The sequence below is a fragment of the Anomalospiza imberbis genome, chromosome 6 (assembly GCF_031753505.1).
Source record: "Anomalospiza imberbis isolate Cuckoo-Finch-1a 21T00152 chromosome 6, ASM3175350v1, whole genome shotgun sequence".
NCBI classification, from domain to species: Eukaryota; Metazoa; Chordata; class Aves; order Passeriformes; family Viduidae; genus Anomalospiza; species Anomalospiza imberbis.
In genome coordinates, this window is record NC_089686.1 from 10,531,917 (window position 1) to 10,559,180 (window position 27,264).

At 37.8% G+C, this 27,264-nt stretch overlaps 1 protein-coding gene across 13 annotated transcripts in view; it reads left to right on the forward strand.

The window, feature by feature from the left end:
- Positions 1 to 27,264, forward strand: part of CDC42BPB (CDC42 binding protein kinase beta) — a 90,725-nt gene that overhangs the window by 55,596 nt on the left and 7,865 nt on the right. For 4 of the 13 annotated variants that reach the window (XM_068192347.1, XM_068192346.1, XM_068192350.1 and 1 more), the window contains exons 10-31: positions 609 to 775; positions 865 to 984; positions 2,812 to 2,945; positions 4,654 to 4,896; positions 6,460 to 6,570; positions 7,021 to 7,265; positions 7,446 to 7,551; positions 8,063 to 8,187; positions 8,958 to 9,063; positions 10,646 to 10,794; positions 11,431 to 11,525; positions 11,613 to 11,692; positions 13,108 to 13,158; positions 14,235 to 14,324; positions 14,745 to 14,834; positions 15,235 to 15,340; positions 17,733 to 17,869; positions 18,447 to 18,586; positions 20,138 to 20,219; positions 23,393 to 23,609; positions 23,998 to 24,060; positions 26,279 to 26,875. In XM_068192347.1, coding sequence (XP_068048448.1) covers positions 609 to 775; positions 865 to 984; positions 2,812 to 2,945; positions 4,654 to 4,896; positions 6,460 to 6,570; positions 7,021 to 7,265; positions 7,446 to 7,551; positions 8,063 to 8,187; positions 8,958 to 9,063; positions 10,646 to 10,794; positions 11,431 to 11,525; positions 11,613 to 11,692; positions 13,108 to 13,158; positions 14,235 to 14,324; positions 14,745 to 14,834; positions 15,235 to 15,340; positions 17,733 to 17,869; positions 18,447 to 18,586; positions 20,138 to 20,219; positions 23,393 to 23,609; positions 23,998 to 24,060; positions 26,279 to 26,875 — 3,254 coding nt within the window. The remainder of the gene's footprint in view (positions 1 to 608; positions 776 to 864; positions 985 to 2,811; positions 2,946 to 4,653; positions 4,897 to 6,459; positions 6,571 to 7,020; positions 7,266 to 7,445; positions 7,552 to 8,062; positions 8,188 to 8,957; positions 9,064 to 10,645; positions 10,795 to 11,430; positions 11,526 to 11,612; positions 11,693 to 13,107; positions 13,159 to 14,234; positions 14,325 to 14,744; positions 14,835 to 15,234; positions 15,341 to 17,732; positions 17,870 to 18,446; positions 18,587 to 20,137; positions 20,220 to 23,392; positions 23,610 to 23,997; positions 24,061 to 26,278; positions 26,876 to 27,264) is intronic. The other 9 variants (XM_068192354.1, XM_068192353.1, XM_068192356.1 and 6 more) reach the window with 5 other exon arrangements.

Below are 27,264 nucleotides of genomic sequence, written 5' to 3' on the forward strand. Positions count from 1 at the left end.
GACAAAGTGGCTCTCTTTGCATGTCTTTGAAATGGCCTCCATCTGACTTCAGAGATCTCTCAAACATATGCTTGTCTCTGATCTTAGGGTATTCTGACCTGTTTGTTATTCCATTATTTCTTCTTGCTGAGGTTTGTTACCCCATGAACACAAAACATGTATGTCATCCTTTTCACATCCTTTAATGTTTCACATGAGATCATGTGAAACATTAACTTAAATCCATCTTTGCCATGCTTTAAGCTAAACTTTTGGGGTTGTCCCTCAGCTATCTCAGTGCAGGTACACTTACCTGCTTCCATTTCTGCCAGGTACCTGTAACCTTTGGCATGGGATAGTTAACATTTTCAGTCATTTAGGCAGTTTGTGAAGTCAAGGTATATCTGCATCATTGAAGTCCTGCATGCAGGTATGTTAATTCTACAGCAGCATACACAGTAGCTAGGGAATAATAACTTTCCCCCTGAGAATTGTCTCTACAGTAACAATTATTGCACTAATTGTACTTGTAAATTTAAGGTGCATATTTGCTGGAATCCCAGCATCTCCCAGCTATAGACTGCTGTGAGTATTTATTAAAGTGTCCTAACTTATGTATTTCTTTTCAGCTCTTTATCTGACAGAGGCACTTTAAAGAGTGTGCTGCAGTCTGACACTGTAACCAAAGATACGGATGTACAGCAAGACTTAAAGAACACGTCACAAATAGAAGGCTATGAAAAGAAAATACGGAAATTAGAGCAAGAAAAGCAGGATTTGAACAGAAAACTGCAAGGTTAGTGGTTTATATTTGTTTGGATTCTTAGCTCTCCTCAATGGAATATATTCTATTGAAAATATTTTACTTTTTTTTTGGATTTTAAGAATCTACACAGTCAGTGCAGAACCTCCAAGGTCCAGTGTGTGTTACAGCAAATACGAGCCGTGATAAGGAGATTAAAAAACTAAATGAAGAAATTGAACGGTTGAAGAACAAATTAACAGGTAAGCCTCTGGCATGGTAATTATAGTAATGCAATTTATTTTGCAATAAGTAGAATTAATGTTCTTGAGCTATTTAAGAAACAAAGGGTGTTTTAAAGCCTTGTTCAATATTAAGAGGCATTTCAGCTTTTTCCAGATGGGTGCTTAACTACTTCTTCCACTTGCTTGGCTTGATAGCACATACTAGCATGGGAAGTCCAGAGTGTGATGAATTGTGTGGATGGATTTAGTTAAATATTTTGTGTGATATTTGTTTCCCTAAAAATCTCAGGAGATCTTTTTCTCTTACTCCCCCATTTGGGGAGGAGTATTATGTTAGAGAGGTTTTACTTGGAAGCAGGTGTAAGAGACAGGAGATAGAAGTCTGATTGCTCTCTAGTAACATAAAGGAATAGATGGGGGATGTGTAATAGTAGTTCACATTTGAATATTTCTGAGCTTCTGCTCCCTTTGTGTTTCTGTGTTTGGTGATGCATTAATTAGGAAGCACTGAGCATTGCAGAAAAACAAATACTGGCATCTGTCCTGAGGGAAGACTGACTCACCCATATCACTGAAAATCTGTTGCTTGACAATGCTATTAGCTTATCCATGCAAACCTCCTGTTAGCACCTAATTTTTAAGTGGGAATCAGTGATAAACAAAGTGGTAGTTTTGAATCCTAATGACTTGGCTGAAAGTTTTATAGAGGCCTGTATAGTGTGAGTTCAGATTCGAAGTTGCTGATGCTGATTTTTTTAGAGTGTCTTTTCCCGATTTCGTTTGACAATATACTCTTTTTGTAGGTGTATGCACTGCAAAGATCAGCTCTGTTCTCCTACACAGATTATCTTCCCCCAAAAAGCTATTTTTCTGTATTCTTAAATTCGGTTTGAGTCACAATAGTTAGATTAATGTTCCGCTTTTGCAAAGGGTTCAGGTTTATCTAGTTCTTCTACCAGTGATGTCCTGTTAAATATAAATTCTAATAGTATGTTCTTATTTAAAAAGAAGTGCATTTGGTCCATGTAGGGTGGGAGAAAGTTTGTTCTGAAGTGAGGAAAGGAATAATACTTCAAGCATTATAACTGCTTGTGATACTGAATACTTGGATCTGTTTTCCTGTTCTGCAACAGGTATCAGTGGAACTTGAGTGAGACAGTTATTCCCTGTGAAATTTCTTATTTATTTGTTTAATGGAAGTGGTAATTAAAACCAAATAGAGAATGGCAGTTCATTTTCTTAGAATTGGTAAGACTGAGCAGGAGTATACAAGGGTGGCTATGTTGGCTTTTTTCACTTAAAACCAATAATTTCAAATCAAATTTGTTTATTTGTCTTTGAAAGTAAAGTGAGAACAAGCTGCCAGGAGTATGGTCAATCAGGTCTCCAGGTTACCTTGTGCAGGATGGTATTTCTTTCCCAAACTATTCATTAGTTCTTATCTAGAAAATAAATAGTCCTTGCCTGTCTTGCTGGATGCCCTAATGACTGTTGCCTTTTTGTTGCATAAGGAAGACTATTTAGGAAACACATTACTAGAACTGGAATTGGAACATTGCAAGTTTATTTTATGATTATCTAGGGCTAGAAATTGCATTCCTCAAAAACAAAACAAAGCCTTGTGCTAAGGCTTTTTCACTTAGAGATCACAATATTTAGGGCTGAGAAAAATAACATTATGTTGAGCCATCAATGTCAGAAAGTTACTTTAAACAGTCTAAAATGATGGGAATAGGAAAGAAGTTGATTTTCCAAGCAAAGTGATGCCAATTTGCATGAATAATGTGACTTGTTTTATTGGTGTTAATTTGGGATCAGTTGCTTTTAATATGTATTAATCTACAGATATAAGCAAACTGGAAGCGCAGCTTGCGGACGCAGTGGCTTTTCGGCAAGAACATGAAGACTCCGTGCACAAGCTGAAAGGACTAGAAAAGCAGTGCAGAGTACTGAGGCAAGAAAAGGAGGACCTTCATAAGGTACTGATCCAAAGATAGATAGTTTTTTAAATGGTCATGTAGAGTACTTCTAGAGCAGTTATGTTGTCATTGCAATTTTACTGTTTTAAATGCTTCTTTTTAACACTATGCAGAGATCTTAGGGAACCTGTTGAACAGTACAGTAGCTTTCCAAGGTATCGCACTTCTATTTTTTGGAAGTTGATGGGCTTCTTATTTCAACTGTGTTCTGCTAGATGAAACAAACACCTAAAATGGTTTTAATTAAGCTGTTTCATTATCCTTAACTGTTTCAGTAGTAGAAGCCTGAGGGCAATCGAGAGACTTCAGAGCCTTGAGATGACTTGTTAAGGGATCAGGAACACAAGTATTATTCTCCTCTATTCTTCCAGTTTCAGGGAATGATGAGGGAGGAAATAGACCCAGCAGACACCTGGCTGGTATCCTTGGCAGAATTACGGAGATTTTGACTATGGGTCAGTTTACATGACACCAGGGCCTGCTGTTGACATTTGGAGTACACCTGTCTATTTAGGGGGAAAGGATCTTTGCACAGAAGTTAGCAGGGCTCATTGAAAGAGCCCATTTACTCTTTTTTATACCAAAAGGTTAATTCTTGCATAAGGCTAATGATGACTTTTATGTAATCATTGAGTTTATTTGCTGCTGTGTAAATTATCCCTTTGTTTGCTTCTTAAAATGTAGCAGTATTTCAGTTTTAAGTCAGCAACATATTTTGTAGTAAAGTAAATAGGGATTTGCATAAACTACCTACCACTTTCAATAATAGTAAAAAAAGCTACCTGTATTGGAATAACTAGTTTTGCAAAAGTCTACCAGCCATATTGTTCCTGAGCATTCATATGGATCCAAAAGCAGTACCTGGGTCAGAATTTCTGGGCTGTTTCTACACTAGACATTAACAGTCTCTCTTTTGTCTGTTAACCACTGGTAGGGATTATTTGCCAGAGTGTATGAGTAGCAGAATGTATGAGTATGCTGCTTCTGGTCTGAGCACATGCTTTTTGGGAATTTAATCTTCCTGCAGTGCTCCTAATAATGGAGCTCCTACTTTTAGAATTCCCTTGTAGAATATATATTTATTTTGTTGTCTTATTCTGATCTTTTTCTTATTTTTTCCTCCCACTCTCAAATGATTTTATGTCAAACATTCCATTTGTATTTTAATCCTGTTAATTCTTGTGAACTACTTTCCATAAAGGAAATAGTTTTTATACTTTCAATAAAAGTATTAAGGGTTTCATAATTTGTTTTAAGGAATCTTCCTCAGTTTTCTGAAAAATCTCACATTTGCTGCAGCCCCTCAGTGCTGGTACAATGTATTTTATGTTGCTCCTGAATGTGCTGTCTTCTGAAGCATTCCTTTAAACAAGGTTACAAATGTGCAGGTACATGGTGGTAATCTAAAGTTAAGTTACTTGAAAGTGAGGTGGCCTTGTGTAGTCACATTTATAAGAAAGACTTCTGGGATACCAAAAGTAGCTTTGAGCTGCCACACTAGAAGTAGAGTAATGGCTGTCTTTGTATGTCACTGCAGCTGCTTAGCTAAACAACTGCGTAAATTATGAATTAGAAATCTTTAGTAGTTATGTGAGGTGGTCAAAACAAGTTTATTATGTAGGTCCAGTTTCTTTCTTCTTGGAAAGAATATATGGAGTTCAAATTACTCTTTTTTATTATATATATATATATTTTTTTTTTTAACCAGCAACTTGTAGAAGCCTCAGAGAGATTAAAGATGCAGTCCAAAGAGCTGAGGGATGCCCACCAACAAAGGAAGCTGGCTGTGCAGGAGTTCTCTGAGCTCAGTGAGAGGATGGGGGACCTGCGCTCCCAGAAGCAGAAGCTGTCCCGGCAACTTCGCGACAAAGAGGAGGAGCTGGAAGTGAGCATGCAGAGAATCGATGCGCTGCGGCAGGACGTCCGGAAATCAGAGAAGATGAGAAAGGAGGTAGCTTGATAAAATAGCTAGCACTCATGTGTTTCAGCTGCTGCTCACCCTGTACCTCATATGTGATTGTATGGAAAAATTGGGAGTGTCTTCTGGAGATTTTTGTGGGGTTTTATTTGCTCTCAGACTGATTTGAATCTTGAGGAAAGTATTCTTGCTATATTCCCAGTTTATTAGTTCTGATGTTTTGATTCTTGTAGAGTCTTGACTCACAGTCAGCTTGAAACCTATAAAGCTCAGTGAATGTCTTCATGTGCTCTGAGGTTGGAGTATTCTGACTTCACTGTTTTTTTTAACTGAATGCTTCTCTTGAGCCGAAATGAGGAATAGTGATGCAAAACTAAATATGGGGTTTTCCTTCTTCTTTAGTTAAGTCATTGTAAGAGTATCTGTAATATCTTTAAGCAAGTTAATTTCCAATTAATATTCTAGGCAATTTATAGTTTTCATGAGACGAAGTGGATAACCAGAAGAGAGCATAAGAAAAAATTACTGTGGTTAATCTAGAGTGTTTTAATCACTGAAAAATCACAATATTTTCTGTATTCTCTGGGTGAAGTGTAGAAGAGAAATTCAAGAGCTATATAAGCATTGCTAGAAAACTTCTGGCAAATTGAAGAGTAGTCTATGAAAATGTAGTAGATGATGAAGTTTCTAAGGCTTTTCTCCATGAACAAGATGTCATAGTTAACTAGGAATTGATGAATTGCTGTGGCATCTCATCTCTAGAGCAGAGTGCAGCAGGCATTCAAGTGCTGTTGCTAATGCAGTTAAACACTTTCATGCAGAGCATTAAAAATGTCCTGTCTTTGTTCTTAAAAATTCCTCTATGCTCCCTTTCATAACAGTTTTATCAATCTTCTATTCAGAGCACAGTCTAGAAGTTCATTATCTTGTCCCACAGTTCTAAGTACAGTCCTTTTAAAAACAACTTTGCTAGTTTAATTTGAACACAGAAAAACAAATCTTACTTTTCCTGTCAGGGTTTGAAACTGTGCTGCTATTGCTTGAATTCCAGCAGTTGCCTTAGTTGCCACTAAATCTAAATTGTCTTTCTGATAAGCTTTCTGAAGTCAATAAATGGATGACCAAGCTTATTTTGTTCCATAATTGCAAAGTAAAAATATTCAGTGTTCATATTTAAAGTGTTTTGCAGTAATTTGTTTTAAAATTTGATATTTTTAAGCTGCCTTACTTAGATACTAAAGCATGGAGCTAACTTGTAAATGTGGGAGACTTTTCTTTTTCTCAGCTGCAGTGTCTTCCTAGTGCCATTTCCTTCTCTTTTCTGTAATAGAAGCTGTGCAGTTATCCCTGAATGGGCTTGATGTAGTTCACATCAGTACAAAGAGTCATAAAATAATAGTTCTCTGCATGTGACAGATGGATGCTTGAATCACTGAATGCAAAACAATTATCGTGACATTCTGAGATGGTTGTTATAGTGGTGCAACTTAAAACAGAAATAAGTAAAACTTGCTGCTAGGCCATATGGGGGAAAGGAAATTAATGATCCAGATAGTGTTATCTTGTGTTGAAATGACCTAAAATAACTTGTTACAGCTTGAAGCCCAACTTGAAGAAGTCGTAGCAGAAGCATCAAAAGAACGCAAGCTCCGTGAGCACAGCGAGGTTTTCTCCAAACAACTGGAAAATGAACTGGAAGCTCTAAAGGTTACATGGTTTTTGACAAGTATTTACTCATGGCCTAGAAGCTGCAATATTTTGGCTTACTCAACTCTTGATACCAATGGGAAACGTAAAAACTGCAGCATTACTAGAAATCTGACCTAACCCATCCAGATCTATTTTCCTTTTTTGCTTGAAAGCCTTTAATTGCTGGATACTAATGTTTTGAAAATGCTCAGTTTATATCATTTCTAAGCAGCTAGTAAACCAATGGGATCCAAATTTATTATCTCTGCAAGCCATTTCAGCCCCTTATTTGGGTCATGTAAGCAGAGCAGTCATTTCTAATGCTTGAGGACAGGCACCTTTTAAATCACTCGGTGCCCAAATAAAAATTTTTCCAAAGTGCCACCAGTTGGACAATTCTGACTTTTAAGAATATACTCTAATTATTAAGATCATAGCTTCTCTGATGGCTTCTCCTCTTGCTTGCAGTTGAAGCAGGGAGGCCGGGCAGCTGGTGCCACACTGGAACATCAGCAGGAGCTTTCCAAAGTTAAGTCTGAGCTGGAAAAGAAAATCTTATTTTATGAAGAGGAGCTGGTCCGACGAGAAGCATCACATGTTTTGGAAGTAAAAAATGTGAAAAAGGAAGTACATGATTCAGAGAGCCATCAGCTTGCACTCCAGAAAGAGATCATGATATTAAAGGACAAATTAGAGAAAACAAAGCGAGAGAGGTAAGCTTTTGGGCATGCTTCCCTCACTATGGATTTCTTTTTGTTGTGTGTATGTATTGCATTGCATGGGTGCCTGCGCAGGCTGGTATTTCACCCTAACTCTGTTTATTCCTTTTTGAAAATCCCAGTCTACAGGTTCAGCAAGGTGACAGTGTTTTTATTTCTTGCCCTTCTCTTTAGGCACAGTGAAATGGAGGAAGCAGTAGGAACAATGAAGGAGAAATATGAGCGTGAAAGATCTATGCTCTTGGAAGATAACAAAAAACTAACTACAGAAAATGAGAGGGTAATTATTTCAGGAAACATATTCTTACTTCATTAGTCTCTGATGCTGAAGTAGTCTACTCACTCATCAGAACAGGATCTGTGAATACTCAGGCACTATCTGAATTTTAAGAACATAATTTTTGCCATATAAATATTAGAGATTTGGCTACATAGTAACTTTAGCATCTTGCTACTCTGCTCTTTGGGGGAATGATTCCCACAATTAAGAGGACACCACCCTTTCTGATTCTTCATGAAGGCCGCAAAGAGAGGGAATCACTGACACACACTCCCTGCCTTCCTGGTGGTTTACAGTTAAACCTTATTCCTCTCTGACCTCCACACTTTCTTTTTTGTTTTCCTTTGTTTTAGATTATTTTCTGTGAACTGATACTTTCATAAAAAGGAAGCCCATCCAGATAGCCCAGGGTGGTGTTGTTTGTTCAGATTCTAAAGGTGTGTAGGCATACACATACATAAAAAGTCTGAAACTGCCCTAAATCACAAGTGAAATTAATCTCTTGTTTCAGCTCTGCTCCTTCGTGGACAAGCTAACAGCACAGAACAGACAGCTGGAAGACGAGCTCCAAGATCTAGCAGCAAAGAAGGAGTCTGTTGCTCACTGGGAAGCTCAGATTGCAGAAATCATTCAGTGGTATGTGCTGGTTAGAGATCCAGATATGGTCACTTTCAACTTCTGAAATACTGCTTGGCTCTTTTTTTTTTTTTTTTTTAACATATAGCTAGGCCATGTTTGTGTCTGAGACCAGCAAAAGCATGGTACTTCTGAGTGCTGATTTTGTTAAAATTGCCAGATGTCCCTGAAACAAGTACAAAGCAGAGTCTGGGTGTCACCTTTCTTCAGTCTCTAAAATGATTGTTAAATCATCCAATTTGGAATATTTTGATAAATTAATTCAGGAAGTTGGTCCTGATTTAAAAGGTCAACATTAACATATGGAACCCCTAGCATATAGAATATACAGAGCTAGCTGTACTAGACAAGCACTTAGTACTTCCATTCTTCTCTGCTATATAATTCACTGTTTTAGCAAGCTGTGTGCAAGAATTTCAGTGTGCAAAACCAAAAGGACTGGAAGATAGCCCTTACAAAAACTGAGCAAGTAATATGCAGATAATTTTTGTATAACAGCGAATCTCTGCAGAACTCTTGCTAATGGAAAAAAGGAGGTTTCAGTTTCCCTAGCAACTGCCACAATCAAGAAAATCAGACAAAAAGAAAAAATTAAGGCAGGCAATCTAAGATGTATTCAGTTTTCTGTTGCTGGGAGAGTTTTCCCTGCTCTGTTCATTCCTGTTATGTCCCTAAACCCAGTGCAGACCCTCTGATAATTTGGGTGTGCAGTATTTGGTGCTGTGAGCCATGAAACTGCTAAGTTATGGGTTTTTGTAATTGCACAACAGGGTAAGTGATGAGAAGGATGCTCGTGGCTATCTCCAAGCATTAGCTTCCAAGATGACAGAAGAACTAGAATCATTGAGAAGTTCCAGTCTGGGGTCACGAACACTGGTAAGGAAATAGGAAACATTCAGGATGTTCTGGGCATGTCTGAAAAGCTACATTTTTGTACGTAGAAATAATTAATCCTCTGCTCTGCTTTAGAGTTTTTAGCTACTGCTTGCAAATCCAACTAGGTAATCTGATCAGAATTTGATCATTACAGGGGGCAGTTGTTTCATACTAATATCCGCCATCAGATATTAAAAACTACAAAGGAGAAAAGAAACAATAACTTAAACTATGAAAAAAATATACATTACCATATTATGCACAATTGAATAATTGCTGTTACAGTGAGACAACAAAGTAAGTTTTCTCCTATGAAAAAATACTATCTGGCTTATACCAATAGAAACTAGGGACACACAGAGCATGTGGCTTTATTTACATGCAGAACAATGAGACCTTTGTGCCATAATTTTCCCATACAATAGTAACATGAATTCCCCAAAATTTAATAAAAGAGCTCTCATAAAGGAGAATGGTTTCAAGAGAAAAACACCTGCATAAGGAAAGGAAGAGCCATTTGCAGCTTGGCATGGGAGCCCAGATCCCTACTAATGCCAATCACCAGTCTGCCATTCAGAACCCATCTGCTGCTGGTTTATGCACATGTGAAACCCCTTCCAAACCTATGAATATGAGAGAATAAGAGAAAGTTTTATTTCTGTGAGCTGACATTTGTCTGCATCATAAGGAGACTATATTACAATATTGAGAAGTTTAATGGGAAGAAAGATTGGATCAAATGCAGTTTGCATTTTTATCTTAGCTACTGCCAGAATAAAGAACACTGTTCTTTATATTATAACTAGTTTCTACAGAACCTGCTCTAAGGCATTTACTTCTCAACATAAAAAGTGCTTGTCAATTTTCATGACTATTATTTGCAAGTTCATCTATGACTAGAGAGGTATTCATTAGGGAATATCAGAAAAGTAGTCCACACTGAAAAATGTCTGGAAAAGCTCAGAATGTTCACTTTTGGGGTAGTAGGGAGGAACTGCATGGTGTATGCTGAAGTGTAGCATATGTTGTATGTATGTAGCATATGTTAGATGCATAGTAGCATATATAGTATATGCTACTTAGCAAGCATAAGACTTGCTTACGCAAATGTTCCAGGTATCTTGGGTATCTCCAGACCCAGATTCTTTCTTCCTTTTTTTCTTGTCATGGTTTTGCTACTCTTGGTATGTTTTATGTTAGTATGTTTTACATTAAATGTTGTCATTTCACTCATCTTTGGAAGTCCATTATATCACTGTGCAAGGTTTACACTCAGTTGTAGATTGGACAGTGAAAACTAGTCATTTCCAGTGGGTTCTGTCTGACTTCTGTGCCCAGTGACCCAGCATTTTGGTTTCCAGCATATTGTGTTAATGGTGTAACCAATATTATAATTGCTTATTACTTCATTTTTGTGTAATGAAGACTGACTATTGACTAATTTTCATGCAGCAGGTATGCTATCCATAGCTGATTAAAAGAGCATTCTCTGAACCAGTGTGCAAGCTAATTTATGTTTTTGGGCAAGAACAGAAATATCCTTAGACAGTTGATAGTAATACTCAGTAACTTACTGCAACAGGATCCACTGTGGAAAGTGCGACGCAGTCAGAAGTTGGATATGTCAGCAAGGCTGGAATTACAGTCGGCCCTTGATGCAGAAATTCGTGCCAAACAACTAGTTCAAGAAGAGCTACGGAAAGTTAAAGATGCAAACATATCTTTTGAAAGGTAATGAGGGTTTTGGTTCTGTTTGGGAATTAATGTGCTGATCTAAACTGCTGATTAGAATAGCAGCAACTTCCTTAAAATGGCTCCTTGTGCCTGGGATATTGGACTCTGTCAGAAGGATTCCATTCTGCAGACAACGCATTTCTTACATAGTCAAATGAGAACTGTAAGAATTTCTTCAGGTAAACACTTCACTGCTATAGTAAGTTACAAATCTTGGGCATCTGAGAAAAAGAAAAGGTGTAAGAGCAAATTCACTACCATTTCTTCAACTAACTGGAGAGTTAGACATGTTTTTGGGAATTAAGAGTCAAAGTACTATTAGAATAATTTTGTTTGGCAGTTGCCTGCAGTGGTAGCAGAATTCTTAAGTACATTTTAAAATATCTAGTCAAGTAATAAGGTGTCTGTTCAGGGGAAAAGTAAAATTAATCATCCTTTTAAAAAATCACTTGAAAAACCCCAATGCCCCTCAAAAAACTCCAACATAGCCCCCCAGAAATCCTAAACAAACAAACAAAAAGGCTTTTTCTGAGAGTCTTGAAATTTAGGACCAGAAATTACCAGCCTTATGTACTGGCATTCCTGCCTTTGAGACATTTCAGATTACATTTCGATCATATTTTTTTACTTTAGTAAATTAAAGGAATCAGAAGCAAAAAATAGAGAATTGTTGGAAGAAATGGAAGGTTTGAAGAAAAAAATGGAAGAAAAATACAGAACAGATTCAGGTAATTAAATTTACCGTGTTCTAACAGAGTTCTAACACAACCCATGATGTTGCCTTTTAACTGAGCCTGTTCTGCTTTTGGTTTTAGGTCTCAAACTTCCTGACTTTCAAGATTCCATTTTTGACTATTTCAACACCTCTCCTCTTGCACGTGATTTGACTTTCAGAGTGAGTTATTACATAAAATAACTACAAAAATGAGATACATGTTTTTATAATGTAAAAGTAACTCTTAGGCACTGTATGGCAGATTGGTATCTTGCATATTAGCCAAATCAGCGTGGCACAGAATTGGATGCCCATTAGTTGTCAGTTTGCTTGGCATTTTGTAGAGAAATTGGCACCTCTGGGAAATATTCTGAGAAGTTCACTTTAATTATTTCCCATTCTAGCTCCTTTGGTTAGATTTATCTCAAACATTTGCTAAATGAAATATATTCAGAGTTTTTTGGAAATGCTGGCACACCCTGTTACAAATAAGGAATTAAATGCTTTGCAGTTGGAAGATGCTGATTATTACAAGAAAAAGTGTTCACACAGTTCAAGGAGTGCTTAAACAGATTTCTAAAATTGTTGGCTCCAGATCTTAATGGAGTGGTTAGAGGAGAAGGACCTGGGAAGAAAATCAGAGGACTCACAGATGTTGGTATAATAAGTTAATCATGACACACCCTGTGATCCTTAGAAAACTAATCATTCAAATCACAGTTCCAAGTAGGTGTTTCACTTTAAATGATTTGTGCATTCCCCGAGGAAGCAGCTGTTAAATGCAACATTGAATCACATTTCCTTACTTCATGAACTCTTGATCCTTGAAGATTTTTCTGGGCTTTTTTGAAATTTTGTTTCGCAAAGCATAGACAGTTTAGGATAAAACCAAGGGCTTGAACTGTAACAATCTGTTTATGAAGTGGAGTTTAAGGGACTCAGGTTAAAACCTCATCAGTCTGATTAGATTTTCTATCTGAGATGTCTACTCTCTTTTTTATTTTTCTTTTTTTTTTAATTGTCACAGTTGCTAAAAACAGAAAAGTCCATGGACATGCTGTGATATTTTCATACAGTTTGTGTATTTGCTGTTCCCAGTCACAAAATGGCTATGCTGCCTTTCTGTTGAAGCGGGAAGATGTGCTCTGTGGGTGACAAGGAGGGAAGAGAGAAGCACAATATATGCTACTTTCTCAATACTAGCTTTTATCTACTAACCTTGCTAGTTTAAAACATTGCTTTAAAAGTACCAGATGTAAAACAGTAACATGTAAAATATCTAGTCCATAACTAAATAAGGTTCCATTCTATGGCTCCTGAAATAAATACATATTCTCTATGGAAATGCAGGGGGCGTTTTCTGATTAATTACATTAAAATTGCTGATATTGTGCTTAGTAACTTACATTGACCTTTTTTTTCCCACAATTACTTATAAAGATACTTTGTATCCTCTGCTTTGGGAACATTTTAGTTTGAATGAGTTTCATTTGGCCATATAAAATTTTATTTAGCTAGTCAACTAATATTCTATCTGAAGTTTTCCTGTGGGTGATAAGCGATCATTTTTATCCCTCATATCTGTTACAACAAAGGATTCTGTTTCTTCTTCGTCTACATCTTCTCTGCTAGCCTTTTGGGAAGAAGTAAGTTTTTGCTGGTAGTTTTGTGTCCTTATTTTGTTGTGACCTGTCTTAGTAAGAATGGCCCTCTAAAACTAGATACTTTTCTTCCTTAATTTCTCCGTAACTTAATCCACTAAACCTCTTCAAGGCTTACTGTCTTATAGTTTGACTATCTATATAACTAAAGCTGAATCACACAGTATTTTGAAATTGTTCATATTACATAATGGTGCAATTTGATCTTAAATGGCCCAGCCCTTCCAATCAGTTTTGAACAAAACAAAAATAACAAGTATCTGAACAAATTCAGTGAGCTAACTGGAGAAGTCTTCCTGTCTAAACTGGCTGGGAAGTGAGTGATTCATTACTTGTTGCCTTTAGTGCTAATTACATCATTGATGTGAAGTCTAATCTCATGTTTGTTAATCACAGTTTTCATGATGTCCTCAGAGTGCAGTAATACAGAATCCTACTTCCACACCCAGCTGCTTTAGCTCTGCAATTGTAGCATACTTCCCCCTTGTGCTGGCAATTAGTAGCTGCTAATTTAAGTGTGAAATTAATAGATGGCTTGTAATGGATGCTAGCTTTAAATGTTAGTGAAATATAAGACACTGTGATTAATTAGACATGATTCTTTTAATGACAGAGGCCAATAGTTCTTAAACAACTTTTTTAAAGATTGAGTATTACTACTTTAAGATTTTTTCTTGTGGCAGACTTGCTGGCTTCTGTATGCTAGAAAAATCCTAGTGTAGTAAGCTACCATGAGAAATCAGCTATTTTAGGGATGATTGCCAAGCTACTCAAACATCATTCCATACCTGCAAGCAAGAGATTAGACAGCCTTGCTGGGAGAATACAACTGTTAGAGCATTTATGCTGTCTGCTATGAGATTTTGCATTTCAGTACTTCTAGCTTTTCCATCAGGTGTCAGGGTTTGTTTTGAGGAAAGATCTTTTCTCAGAGTGAATGTTTAATGTATGTGTACTTCATATAGAAATCAGCATCGGGTCTTGTTTCCATTTTGTTGACACGAGGACACTTCATCAGATATTTGGTATCTAATCTAACATGTTTGCTGTCCCTTTTGCAGACCAGCTCTATTAGTGAGCAGGAAATGCAGGGTCCCAAGTCAGAGGTTTCACCATCTACTTCAGTTGTAACTGCAGAGCAACAACAAGAAGTAAGAGACCGGTTATTTTTCCCTTAAGAGTAATTCACCAGAAAGTGTCTCTGTCTTGTTCATGATAAATACATACTGCAGCATTCATTATGAAGAAGCAGGATTGAATGCTGCATATTTGCAATGTCTCAGTGTTAATTGCACCCGCTTTGACAGTTGCAAAGGAAACCTTTTCGCTGGCTTTGTGTATGTTGATGTACCTCATTTTCATGTTTTCTGTATTGCTGCTTGTTTGTTAGTGTGCAGGCTTTCCTGTGAGCGCTTTAAAACACAATCTGTTTCTGTTAAATCAGAATGGCAATGTTCATGATGATTAAATTTTTGATAATTTTCAAAAAAGGAAAAAAAAAATCAGATCAATAAGCTCTGCTGCCCCAATCTTGAAACAAATTCTTGAAGCCTTATTTTGCTCAATTACAGTTTCTTGTGATTCAGGAACCAATTCGGCTTCAGAGGATGCCTGCTGCTCCTTCCCCCACCATTCAGTCCATTTCTCTAGCTGTACCAAAGGTAGGGGGACTGTGCTAACCTTATTCTAAAGAACAAAGGAAAAAAATATCATTTATAAATTAGCCCTCTGTGTTTTCTTGTCCTGTTCGGGTTTGTCACGTGTGTGTTTTCGTTAGGTCTGTGTTTTTAATCAAATGTTTCCACATGCATATCAGTGGGTTTGGTTTTGTTGGAGGGGATGACAAAACATGGTTGTAGTTTTGGGTTTGAGTGTCTTTCGGAGTTGGAAATAAAACTGTTACTGTTGTCTTGCAGCACCTGCTACAAGATTGCACTTACATAAAAGAAGCCCAGGCTTCATAATGTACACGCTGATGTACTGGAGGGTGGTGGAGGAAGGTGCTTGCATTACTTTAGTCCAGAAAATGAAGTTATTTTTTATCCTGAATGTATCTTTCAGCCTAAAGCTCACCAGCTCAGTATCAAGTCGTTCACAAGCCCCACTCAGTGTAGTCATTGCACCTCTCTTATGGTGGGATTAGTTCGACAAGGTTATGCCTGTGACGGTGAGTTGGTGAAACCTTTTTTAAATTTTCAGCAAGCCCCTCAAAAAAGCATCCCAATGTATTTTAAGACAACCATTTCTTTGGGGAGGGAATGAGAGGGATGGGTGCCACTGGATGATTTTCCTTTACATTGCATCACAGCATATTTCTGAAGTCTCTTTAGAAGAATGATGATGCATAATGAAATATGGTTTCCTTGCATATTGTTAATTAATTCTGCTACCATTAGTGCTGTTACAGTGCAAGGGAGGGGGTAGGGAAGACAGGACTGGTTTCTTTTGTTGTACTAGAGAAAAGTGCAGGAATAATCTGGTGACATTAATCTGATTATGTCTATTTTATGCTATTCTGGTCATAAACCCCATATGTTGGGGGGACATGTTTGCTCTGTTATTTGGCCTGTAGCCTGTCTTGCTGTCCATTAGTTGTATTTAAAATGCTTTCTCTGATGCATGTATCACTACTGAATTCATGTTCAAGTATATGGAGGTATTTTCATTTGAAAATACTTACTGTATATTGATTAGACACATGAGCTTAGGTAAATAGGCCACAAATCCATGTAGCATACATACTACAGTATAAATAGCTTTATTTCTGTGCCCAGCTTAGTTCTTGCTAGTGGCAGCCTCTCCACTGACACCCTCAGTATCACATGTAGATTGCCTCATCTGCCCTTCAGGGCTTTTTTTCCTGGCAGATCTTCTGGTGGCAGTTCTTCTCCAGGAGGACCTATCACTCTGCCAGCACTTGCCCTGGGGCTGCCTTTTGTCTCCTGTTGCTGACAGTTCTGAACTCTTGTTTTGCATGTCTTCTTGCAAGCTTGAAACTGTCTTTTTCCTTTAGTGTAGCTATTGGCTTCACTCTTCTTTTGTCTTGTGTATTTTGATTAAGCTCTGCATCGTTAGTTTTCCATTTTGCCTAATCTACAGCAGTTCTTGAGTGCTACAGAAAAAACTAAAATCACATTGATATAAAAATAGAGATGACTCCAATAGAACAAAACTTTGCCAAATGTTCCCCTCTCAATCACTTGCATTTCCCAATTCCTCCTCTTTCTAATCCTGGAGACTATGGATACAGCTACACTGACAGAAGACTGGAACTGATTCTATTCTGTGGATTTTCCCTGTTCTGTAGCTGATGTACCTTGATATCCACAGTCTCAGATAATCGTGATGCCTCCTCAAAGAGATGAATTTATTAGCTGATCTTGGAGAGCACCTACACCTACAGTGTGTATGACTATTGGTAACCCCTGCCCTCCTGGGAGCAGACAGTAGCTCAGAGAGCAAGCCAGGCAACCTGATGTGGGCTGCCCCCTCTGCTGTCTCTTCCCTCAGGCATCATGAGGAGGAGGTTTGTTGCCCTGTCTGTGGCTGTAGCAGAAGCAGGCTGTTTCCAGGTTTTTTGGAATCCTTTGAAACTTTATGATTACAGAACAAGATGTACCTAGGATATCTGCCAGATTCCCACTTCTGAGAATATGGTTAGGAGGAAACACAGGACAGATCAGAGTGTTGTGGCCCTCTCTTCCTGCCTTCCCAAGCCTGCTGGTAGAAACAGGGCAGCTGGGACAAACAAAGCAAAATCTCTGTGGAAGGATCTCACCCCTAAGCTGTGGGTCACATGTCTCGATATAACATATTAACTCATTCTGCAGTTCTTGCAGTCTGTCTCATGTGAAATAGCATGTATTATGAGGTTTTTCTGTGTACTGCTTCTGTGTGAAATGCTCTGTAGACAAGACCTAGAGACCTCTGTCCCTTGCTGGTGCAGCACAAAGTGGTGGAAATGGTAAGAAAGCATGCAATGATAGTTTGCTCCTTTTTTGAACATACTGGAACTCTGGGCAATAGGTATATATGGCTCTTCCATCATGCAGTATTTCAGTCCTTGTCCCTGGTTTCTACTTTATTTATGCTTTATTTATGTCTATATCTTGTGTTTAATAGTTTAACCTTTTCTGATTTTTGATCAGTTTAGTTTTACTTTGTCTTTGCAGTGTTCTTGCATATGTGGATCGAATTAAACATCTATTAGCACTGCCCTGTAATTTTTATTCCTTCTTTATTGGTACTGTTTCTCTTCTGTGACTGGGTTAGTTAGCGCTTAACAGCAGCAAGGCTGCCCAACTCATTTCCCTTCAAATGTGGACTCAGTTCCTGCCCTTTATGAATGTAATAGGCTAAAAAGAGGGGGGAAAAAAGCACTTTGGGGAGTCTCTTATAATATCTAAATGTGTTCACTCCTTCAGCATAGTGAGCTATTGCAATGTTTGACTGGCAGTTTCAGTGTGATTAATTAATTTGCTGAGTGTAGACTATGTTAATCACCTGTTATGATTGGTTCATACACATATTTCACTGTGAATTTTCTCTTTTGTACTCAGTGTGTTCATTTGCATGCCATGTTTCCTGCAAGGATAGTGCACCTCAGGTCTGCCCTATACCCCCTGAACAAGCCAAAAGGCCTCTTGGAGTAGATGTGCAAAGAGGAATAGGAACAGCCTACAAAGGTTATGTCAAGGTAACAGTCTTTTCTTCTTGGACAAGAGAAGAATACTTAACTTCACTTACAGCTCTACAGCTTGGAACCTCTAAGTGTGTTCAAACACATCTCCTAAATAGTGCTGAAGCCTTAAGGCTTTGTGTGCCTTCTATGTAACTTATTTAACCTTTGTTGCTTTGGATGTGGGAGAAACACTTGGTTTTACTATAAGAGCTGAAGGTCAGTAGATTAGTAGCTACAATGTTCATAAGCAGCAGAGGGAAAAAAAGAATGGTTTAAGAAAGAATTTCTGTCATTTTTGATGTAAGCATAATACAAAAGTTAAACTGACCTACAATTTTGGCATTGGTGGAATATCCAAACCTAATATCTTTATACAAGTCTTAATATATTTTTTAAGCTGTAACGAGGAATGGTTGAACTTAAAAGAGGAAAAATGATTGCTTGATTACTTGATATTGTTCATCCTGTTTTGAAGGACAAGTAGAATGTGCTTTAATTCCATTGATCTAAATATAAGCTTTCCTAAATGTCCTGCTTTCTATGTCTTCTACATGTGCTTACACATCATAAGCAATCAATTTTTTACCTGCAGGTCCCAAAGCCTACAGGAGTTAAGAAAGGGTGGCAGAGGGCTTATGCAGTTGTCTGTGACTGTAAACTGTTCTTATATGATGTGCCTGAAGGAAAATCCACCCAGCCTGGAGTTGTGGCAAGTCAAGTCCTAGATCTCAGGTTTGTATTGTTACAGCAGAGTAGAAATCCTCTTTACTTTTTTCTTAACAGGAGTGTTTATTCCTAGTACACAAGAAATTATAAGATTTTGAGAGCTCTGGCCTAAGAAGATTTGTTTATTCTGTACATAAACTGCAACTGAGTTTAGGCTGATGAAGTTGGCTCAACAAGAAATCACTTAAGTGACTTTACAGTCACTCACACTGCAATCACCAGTATTCACAGCATTAGCATGGCTTCTTCCTACAATTCCATATGCACCTGTAAAAAGCTCATATATATTGGTAGATTGCTTTTCCCATGCACTCTGACCTCAACATCGAGTCACAGATCATCCCACTCCCAATAAGCTCAGGAATGTTAGAAAAATTGAAGTAGTCTGCAGAAAAGCACCAACTAATTTCCACTGCAATTGGCTCTGACCCTGCCTTTTAACAGGAGTTTTTACTTCAAGGGGAACCATCTGAACCAGTGAACACTGTCTACCAAATATCAGAGACTTATGTTGCTCAGAGTAACCAAGGAAGTTTTTTTATTTCAATTTATGGAAATACCAAGAAAGCGTAATACCTTTTAATGTTACAGCACCTTTGTACCTGTGTTGAATATAAAGTTTGCATTCGCAAGCACCTTGATTTTTATTTTCTGCAGACATTGGTGGGGTTACACCAGTACTGCTGTGCTGTTCTCACACTCACTGGGAGCTGTCAGTGTCAGCTCTCTGACATGCTGGCAGCAGGAGCAGGAATGTGGAAGTATTGCAAATAGCAGCATTTACATCAGTACATTGCTTGAAGCAACTCAGCCAGATACCATACACCAACTGTCCCATGCTTTATCTGCTTATTGTGGCTGCCCCTTTGAGGCTGTCATCTGAGGGCTCTCAGATGTTTTTAATAGATGTTAACCACGACAGCTATGAATTCTAGCATGGGCAAGTTTCACACATTAGTGTCATCTTTGCACTAAAATTGGCAATTATGGTTATCAACTTGGTCAAATTCAGTTTAAAAAGGCTAGTGTAGACAAGCCCTCTGGGGTGGAGCACTCTAAAATGCAAAAGTTGTTCTGACGTCTGTTTATTTTACTGTAATAGAGAATAAAATCTAGCTGTTTTGAAAACCCTTCTTTGAAACCCACAAGCTATAATTATGTTGCCAAGAGCTTTTTATGTGATTTTTCTTTTTTTCCAAAGGCCCCTCTCTTGCTACACATTGAGGTATGAATTATTCATTTGTAATGTGTCTGCTGGGCTGGAAGAGCAATATTCTTGCTTTTAATTGTAGAATAGGTGTGGTTGGACACCAAAACTACACAAAGCCACCCTGCTTAACTTCAGGTGGACTGAGATACACGTACCAGATGCTGTAGAGACATAACTGAGGCTTGTGAGTTGTTTGGGTCAAGGATGGTTAGAGCATAACAAAGCAGTTGTGACCTCTGTGCGGTGTTAGGAGAGTGCAGCCTATTGAAACAGTGGTGATACCAATTAGATTTTGCTGAATAATCTGTGTGCTTGTATGTGATATTCTTGTTCTCTTTTCTCACTAGAGATGAAGATTTTTGTGTGAGCTCTGTCCTAGCGTCAGACGTAATACACGCAACTCGGAAAGACATCCCTTGTATATTCAGGGTATGGCTACCCACTGACTTACAGAAAATACCAGTTAAATACCAGTGTTTTGTTTTGATAATGGCAAATGCTGTCCTTATCTAATGCCGATTAAGTTATGTATAAGTGTAAGAATTTACCTGGGCTGCTGACATATGTAGAAGAGCAATATTGTGCTCCTCTTATAACTAAAATGTAAAGAACTAAGTTCTCTTTCTTTAGCTGCTTCATTATATATAAAGTTTGTCACTTTTTTTATTTTCCTGATTATAATTCCGTATATTTTCTCTCTTTTTCCATTGGTATTATCAGATTCTGTTTTTTCTCGCTTTAGGAACCAATGCTCTAACAAAATATTCTGAAACTGATCTAGTTTCCTGAATTTCATATTTAAGTATAGAAGAAGAAAAATAAAATAAGAGAAAATAATTAACTGAGCTATATCGCCTTTAGTGTATGTTCTATCTGAATGCTGTATTTAGTTTTTAACAATAGGAATTAAATTCCTATGTTTTGTGTGAATCATGTTAAATCTGGAATTCTAAAATTTAGAAAAGAATACATTAGTAACCAGTATCTATAGTCCCTTACATTTGAATACAGAAACTCATTGTTTTCAGCTTCTCTGATCTTCACGCATTTAGAATCAAGTCAGGAAAACATGGAAAGCAAAGAGCTGTCAGTCAGTTGCAGTCCCTATCATTTGATCCCTCAGTACTTTACTTGGGAATTGTCTTTGCTACTTGTCTGCCTCTGTGTCTCTGCTTTTCTTCTTTCTTGTAAAAATATTTTCTGCAGTGAATTTTCATACTTTGGTTTACTTACTTGGTTTTACCTTTACCTTAAGTTTCCTCTTGTTTGTATTTTGGCTTTTGGGTTGTTTAGTTCCTATCTGCCTGCTCTCTTCTTAAATTAGCAAACATGGAATACTGTAGGAAAGGACTTCTGAGGAGAGAACATATGCTGTGCAGAATGATGGTTCATTCATTTAAGAACAAGGCATCCATACAGTTCAGCCTGCCTGACTTGCTGCTCTAATTTCTGCCTGCAGTTTTTAACTGAAAGGGTATCTAAATAATAAAAATAAATTTTGTCAAATAACCCTGTCTAAAATTACTTGTGTGGATATACATGACCAAATATCTCCATGGTTTGATCAGATTATCCCCTACTAAAGAGATGTGATGAATTAACTGGAATGACGAATGAACTTGATGTGTGACTATATCCACTTAGGTAGGGGACCAGAGAAGCTGCTGAATTTACACCTCTTTTCTCGGTTCTTTGTCCTCCTTTAAAAGCAGGAATTTCTAAAACTGGAAACCACTAAACCTGATTGGGAGAGTCTCATCTCAATTTCATTTGCAGTTCTAGATCTGCATCTTGCTGACACAATCACATAGAGTAGTTTGTACAGGACAGTTTAAACTGTTAATTCATATCCTCTGTGTAAAAATGTGGTCCTTCTTTAGTATGTGTCATTGCACATAACACATGGTGATATAGGTGGCCTACGAAAGACAGATTTTCATTTCTTCTGGATATTCTACCAGCAGAAAACAATACCAGAATGCTGCCAAACACTAAAATGTTCCCACCTCTGACCCCCCCCCCATGAATTCAAGAAGAGAAGAATTTGTCTCAGATTCAAACACTTCTCCTTGGTAACCAGTTTTTAAAGCTGGATGTTAGGTCAAGCTGACATTCAGACACTGCAGTCTTAAGTTCTGCCATCAATACACGTCTAATAATAGTGTAAGAGTTGGCTGTTGTGGAGTGCTCCCACAGCTTAGCAGTCCAAGTTAAGAAGCCTTAAGTTTCGTAGCAAATAAGGGCTTTTTGTATGATGAATAATGCAATGTATATTATGACCAACTGCTCACTTTTTTTTTCTTGCATTTTTCTATATGTAAGTTGCCAGCTTCAATAGATTGAGGAGTAATACATACTTCAAAGGGAAAACCATTGCTGGAATCTGGTTTTGTTTTGTTTTCTAAACATTATCCATTGTGCCTCCATCTGTCTTCAAAATATTAATGCTTAGTTACAATTTAGACAAGAGCAAACCTTTATGCACGGTAGTAAGAGCTATGAGTAGTTGCAACGACTCAGTTCTTTCCCTACCTCTCTTCACCTCCACCTTCATCTTACTTCTGAACTTCTGTCTTTGACATCCTATTGTCCCAAGTTTACTTTCAGATATATTTTATCTTCAAGATGAGTGTTACTGTTTCATTCACTCTTCCAGGAAGTGTGTGTGTGTGCTGCACTACCACAACATCCATCCTTACAATGATTTTCTTATAATGGCATGTAGGCTACAGTCTGATATTCCATGTTACAGCCTTCAGATTTGCACTTTTACACCTTTTGTTGCTTTTTTTTTTCTGTTTAACTGTTGTTACTTGAGTCTGAAGTGAGGGCTGATCCTGGCTGTTGGCCTGTTTGTCTGTGGCTGAAAGTATAGTTCTCATGATACCATAAACCCTTTAGTGTCTTCATGCAGTACAAAAACCCAAAATATTAAGAATTACTGTATACATTCTTCAGGCAACAGAAGTTCCTGGATAGTTTTTCTTAGAACACAGTCTGCTTGAGATCTATGGGATGATTTAACTGAAAATTAAGTGAAGCCGTAGTGATTTTCTTTTAACACAGGGGCGTGGGAGAATGCAGTACTTCAGTCTCAAATATTGCTTTCCTCCAGAGCTTTGAATGCAGATATGATGTGCTCTTCCCCTGGACAAATACTTGGAAAATTAGATAACAAAATCAAAATCTAGAACTGATGATAGCAAAGCCTTTGGGTTTAAATCTGGCTCACAAAGCATGTGTGTCACTCTCAGTAAGTTATGGTTGGTTGGGAGGGAGGGATCAGGACAAACAATGGTTCAGAGCAGGAAGGAGCCTTTTACTGCCATGCATTGATTATTGTAGCATTCTCTGCCCATATTTTAGGATTCAGAATATTTAAGCAAGGCTGAGTACTTCTAAACAAAGCCACTGTGGCTTGTGCAGTAGTTGTTTTTTGGTAGATTTTTTGAAGCACTGTGGCTGTATTAGCTGTATCGTGTATGCCCCTTGGGTACATCATTACATTGTCATGAGAAAGTGTAGTTTATTTTCACAGTTCTGTGAGATAAAAACAGCATTTATTACTCTTAACTAATTTCACTGTCTCTGTCTGTTTAAAGGTGACAGCTTCTCTCTTAGGTTTGCCTTCAAAGTCTTGTTCTCTACTGATCCTGACGGAAAATGAGAATGAAAAGAGAAAGTGGGTTGGAATTCTAGAAGGGTTGCAGTCTATCCTGCTCAAAAACAGGCTGAGGAACCAGGTTGTGCATATTCCACAAGAAGCCTATGACAGTACTCTGCCTCTTATTAAAGCAAGTTTAGCTGCTGCTATTGTAGGTATGTTTGTTTTAACTTTTATCAGTGTATGAAGATTGGAACTTTAGATGGGCTTTTATAATGAGAGCACTGACATCTTGAAATAAATTCCTCAGCTGAATTCCTTCATAGGAATTTAATAATGGGCAAAAAATGCTAATCTTGCATTGATATTCAGGTTTCTTCATCCACTTGGAGAAAATAATACTGTTGAGTTGTTCAGCAGGTTATTGTAGCAATATGGTACTTAGCATGCTTTTGACAGACTGTGTGAACTCAAGCAAAATTGATTTGCTGGTGAAAATCTGTTGGTGCAGAAATTTTTTCAGCTGTCCAAAACAAACAGCCTGTTTTAAAGATAAGACCAAGCATAGCTGAATTAATGGCCTTTTTTTCCCTCTTGGTTTAGATCGAGATAGAATAGCAATTGGTTCAGAAGAAGGACTGTATGTGATAGAGGTGACCCGTGATGGTAAGTTAGGCCATAATGCATGCAGTAATTACATACAAAATAATGAGCTCCATAACTTTTAGTGCTGCTGTAATATAGGTTGCACAACAGCCTTTCATGTATAGTAAGTATTAAGCACTCAGTTAAGTGATGAGAAGGAAAAGTAAAAGTGAGATATAAGCACTAATTTGGTCATTATCATTACATTCAGGTGACTGGCTGAAATTAAAGGGATGAGTTACTGGGCATATTCTGACACATTCTCACCTTAGCTGTGTTCCCACAGCAGGTATCAAAATGCCTCAGCACACAGAGCATGCACAGCACACACAAAGTTTGTAGACTTCCCTTTAAAGCCTTCATGTCTTGTCTGTTTCTTCCAGAAATTTGACAACCACTCACATTCTCTTGAAGACCAATGGTGTCCAAAGCAAATGCATCTTGGGGTGCTAGTCTTGTCAGTGATCTTCTCAATTCCTTTTTCTGTGTAATTTAACTTGTGCTTATTTGAAAGTTGGATTTTACTCATGCTAAAGCTTGCATTTCAGTGTAAAATAAAGCAGCGAATACAGGTTTTTAAAAACTTACTTGACTTCCAAAATTAAATTATATCAGGGATATGGTTTTGGGTCAAAAGAAAATTCTTGTTTAGAATAAGACATTGCCCAATTCCAGTAGAAACTGCTTTATACATGGAGACAGCAGATATTTGGAATTCTTCTTAGGAGTAATGAATGCCATTCCTTTGAGTAAACTTCCAGTGGTCACCATTCTTTAAGTAGTTAGATATAAACATAACTTGAGATACAAATAATTCCAGGAATTCCAGTACAGATTCTTGCATAAAAGAAAGGTGTAAATTTAATTTGAAAAGTCATTTCCTAAAGGAACTGCATCACCATGTTATATGTAAATGTGAAAATTAATTATCAGTTTTGGTGTTAAGTTAAGAGATGTTTAGCAGGAGTTTTCTATGGCCAGTTCTGTGTGTTAATAGCATTTTTATAAATCGTAATCTGTTTTTCATTTTATGGCACTTGTAATTTTTAGTGTTAATTAACTGCCAACTGTTTATAGCAAAGGTCTTTGGTTAGAATATTGCTTAATTCTTGACAAATAAGCTGGAGTTGGAGCTAGGAAGGAAACCATTTCTCTGTGGCAGAGCCAGTTATTTCACAGAGCATTTCTTCAGACATTTCGTCTGTTTAGTCAGGTGAGGGTACACCACAACAGCACTTTGTGATTTAAACAGCTAAAGTCTTATTGCCAAGTTGAAAGAATTTGATAACTTTGACTACATTACTCAACTGTTACTGAAAAAATGCAATGAATTTCCAATGAAGAGTTCTCTTTTTTTTTAAACTACAATTCACAAATATTTTTAATGCATTCAGCTAGCAGAAAAATGAAACTTGCAATTTAATTTTATTGATATATGCTTATTAAGTTTCCTAGTTCAGAACTGCTCTTCTTTTGTACCCCATTAAATACTCACTGCATTCTTGAAAGTTGGCACACATTGTACCCAACCCCCCTAGCTGCCTCTAACCCTGCTTTAAAAGAATGCATCAAACAGCAAAACTCCCCATGGGTAGCCTGACTAGTCCTTGTTCTGAAAGGGTTTTCCTGGTGCCTGTCCTGAGCCTCTCCTCCTGCAGCCTAAGCCCATTCCTACTTATCCTTTCCCCATCACAAAGAGCATTTTTTTGCCTTTCCATATACGTGTTTTACACCCCCTTACTGTACTGCTTTTGTACCTGGCTGAGAGATCTGCCAACAGTACAGCATTTTGTCTCCTCACTTTTCAGGATTAAATACGTTATATTTCTTGTCTTTGTATTCTGCCAATTTGGTCTTCCTCCAAAATTTACTGAAGATGCTGATGTTTTCCTGGAGGTGAGACCCACTTCTGAAGATGCAGCATCTTTCACTGTACAGATGGTACCGATACAATTATATAAAGAAATTTCTTCGTTTATCCTACATGTTAAGCAGCATTTTCCCACAAAGCGTTTTTGAGATTTTTTTAATGAATAGAGAGGATTACAGGAATGCCTTGTTTCATTGTTTGCTCTGAGAATTAATAACAGAGAATCAAACATGTGTAATAAGTGCTCTTCCTCACCTGGTACATGTCTATGTTTAGATTAATTTTCAGGCATCACTATATAGCACTGCAGGGTTTCCCGGCCTGGTGATTTTCTTGTTTAACTTACGGCAGTTCTTGTTTCTTTTGCAGTGATAGTCCGAGCTGCTGACTGCAAGAAGGTGTACCAGATAGAGCTTGCTCCCAAAGAAAAAATCATCATCCTCATCTGTGGTCGGAACCATCATGTCCACCTTTACCCCTGGGCCTCTCTGGATGGGTCAGAAGGGAACTTTGACATTAAGCTTGCAGAAACTAAAGGCTGCCAATTGATTACAACTGGAACGCTAAAGAAGAGTTCTTCTACTTGTTTGTTTGTGGCTGTCAAACGACAGGTTTTTTGCTATGAAATTCACAGAACTAAACCTTTCCACAAAAAATTCAGTGAAATTCAGGCTCCAGGAATTGTACAGTGGATGACAGTGTTCAAGGACAAGCTCTGTGTTGGCTACCAGTCTGGGTTCTCTCTGTTGACCATCCAGGGAGATGGACAATCTATAAACCTGGTAAATCCTAATGACCCCTCGCTTATCTTCCTCTCACAGCAGTCTTTTGATGCCCTTTGTGCTGTGGAGCTCAGTAATGAGGAATACCTGCTTTGCTTCAGCCATATGGGAGTTTACGTCGATTCGCAAGGTCGAAGGTCACGCATGCAGGAACTAATGTGGCCTGCAACTCCTGTTGCCTGTAGTATGTATATGTTTTTCTGTTGCCATATCCCTGTTGCTGCTTTACTTGTCAAAAAATACTCAGCATTGTATTCAGTTTTGCTTCAGTTTGTCTTTGAATATCGAGTTTAAGTTTTGATGAGTTAACAGACACATGGTTCCTCCTGGTGGTAGTTTTGGACTTGGATATTCTGGATGCTGCAAGAAGTGCTCTGTCTTACTACAGAACACAGAAGGATAAATAGTGGGATGCAAAATAATTTTTTACAGAGAGTAGTCCTGGATGCAGAACAGTGCAAGACTACCTGTCCATGAAATTCTATAGAGATTTTTGTTCACCTAGAGAGCATAACTGTCCAGTTGACTGTAGGGTGTCTTCTGTGTATTGTACTCAAAGTACAATAGAAAGCT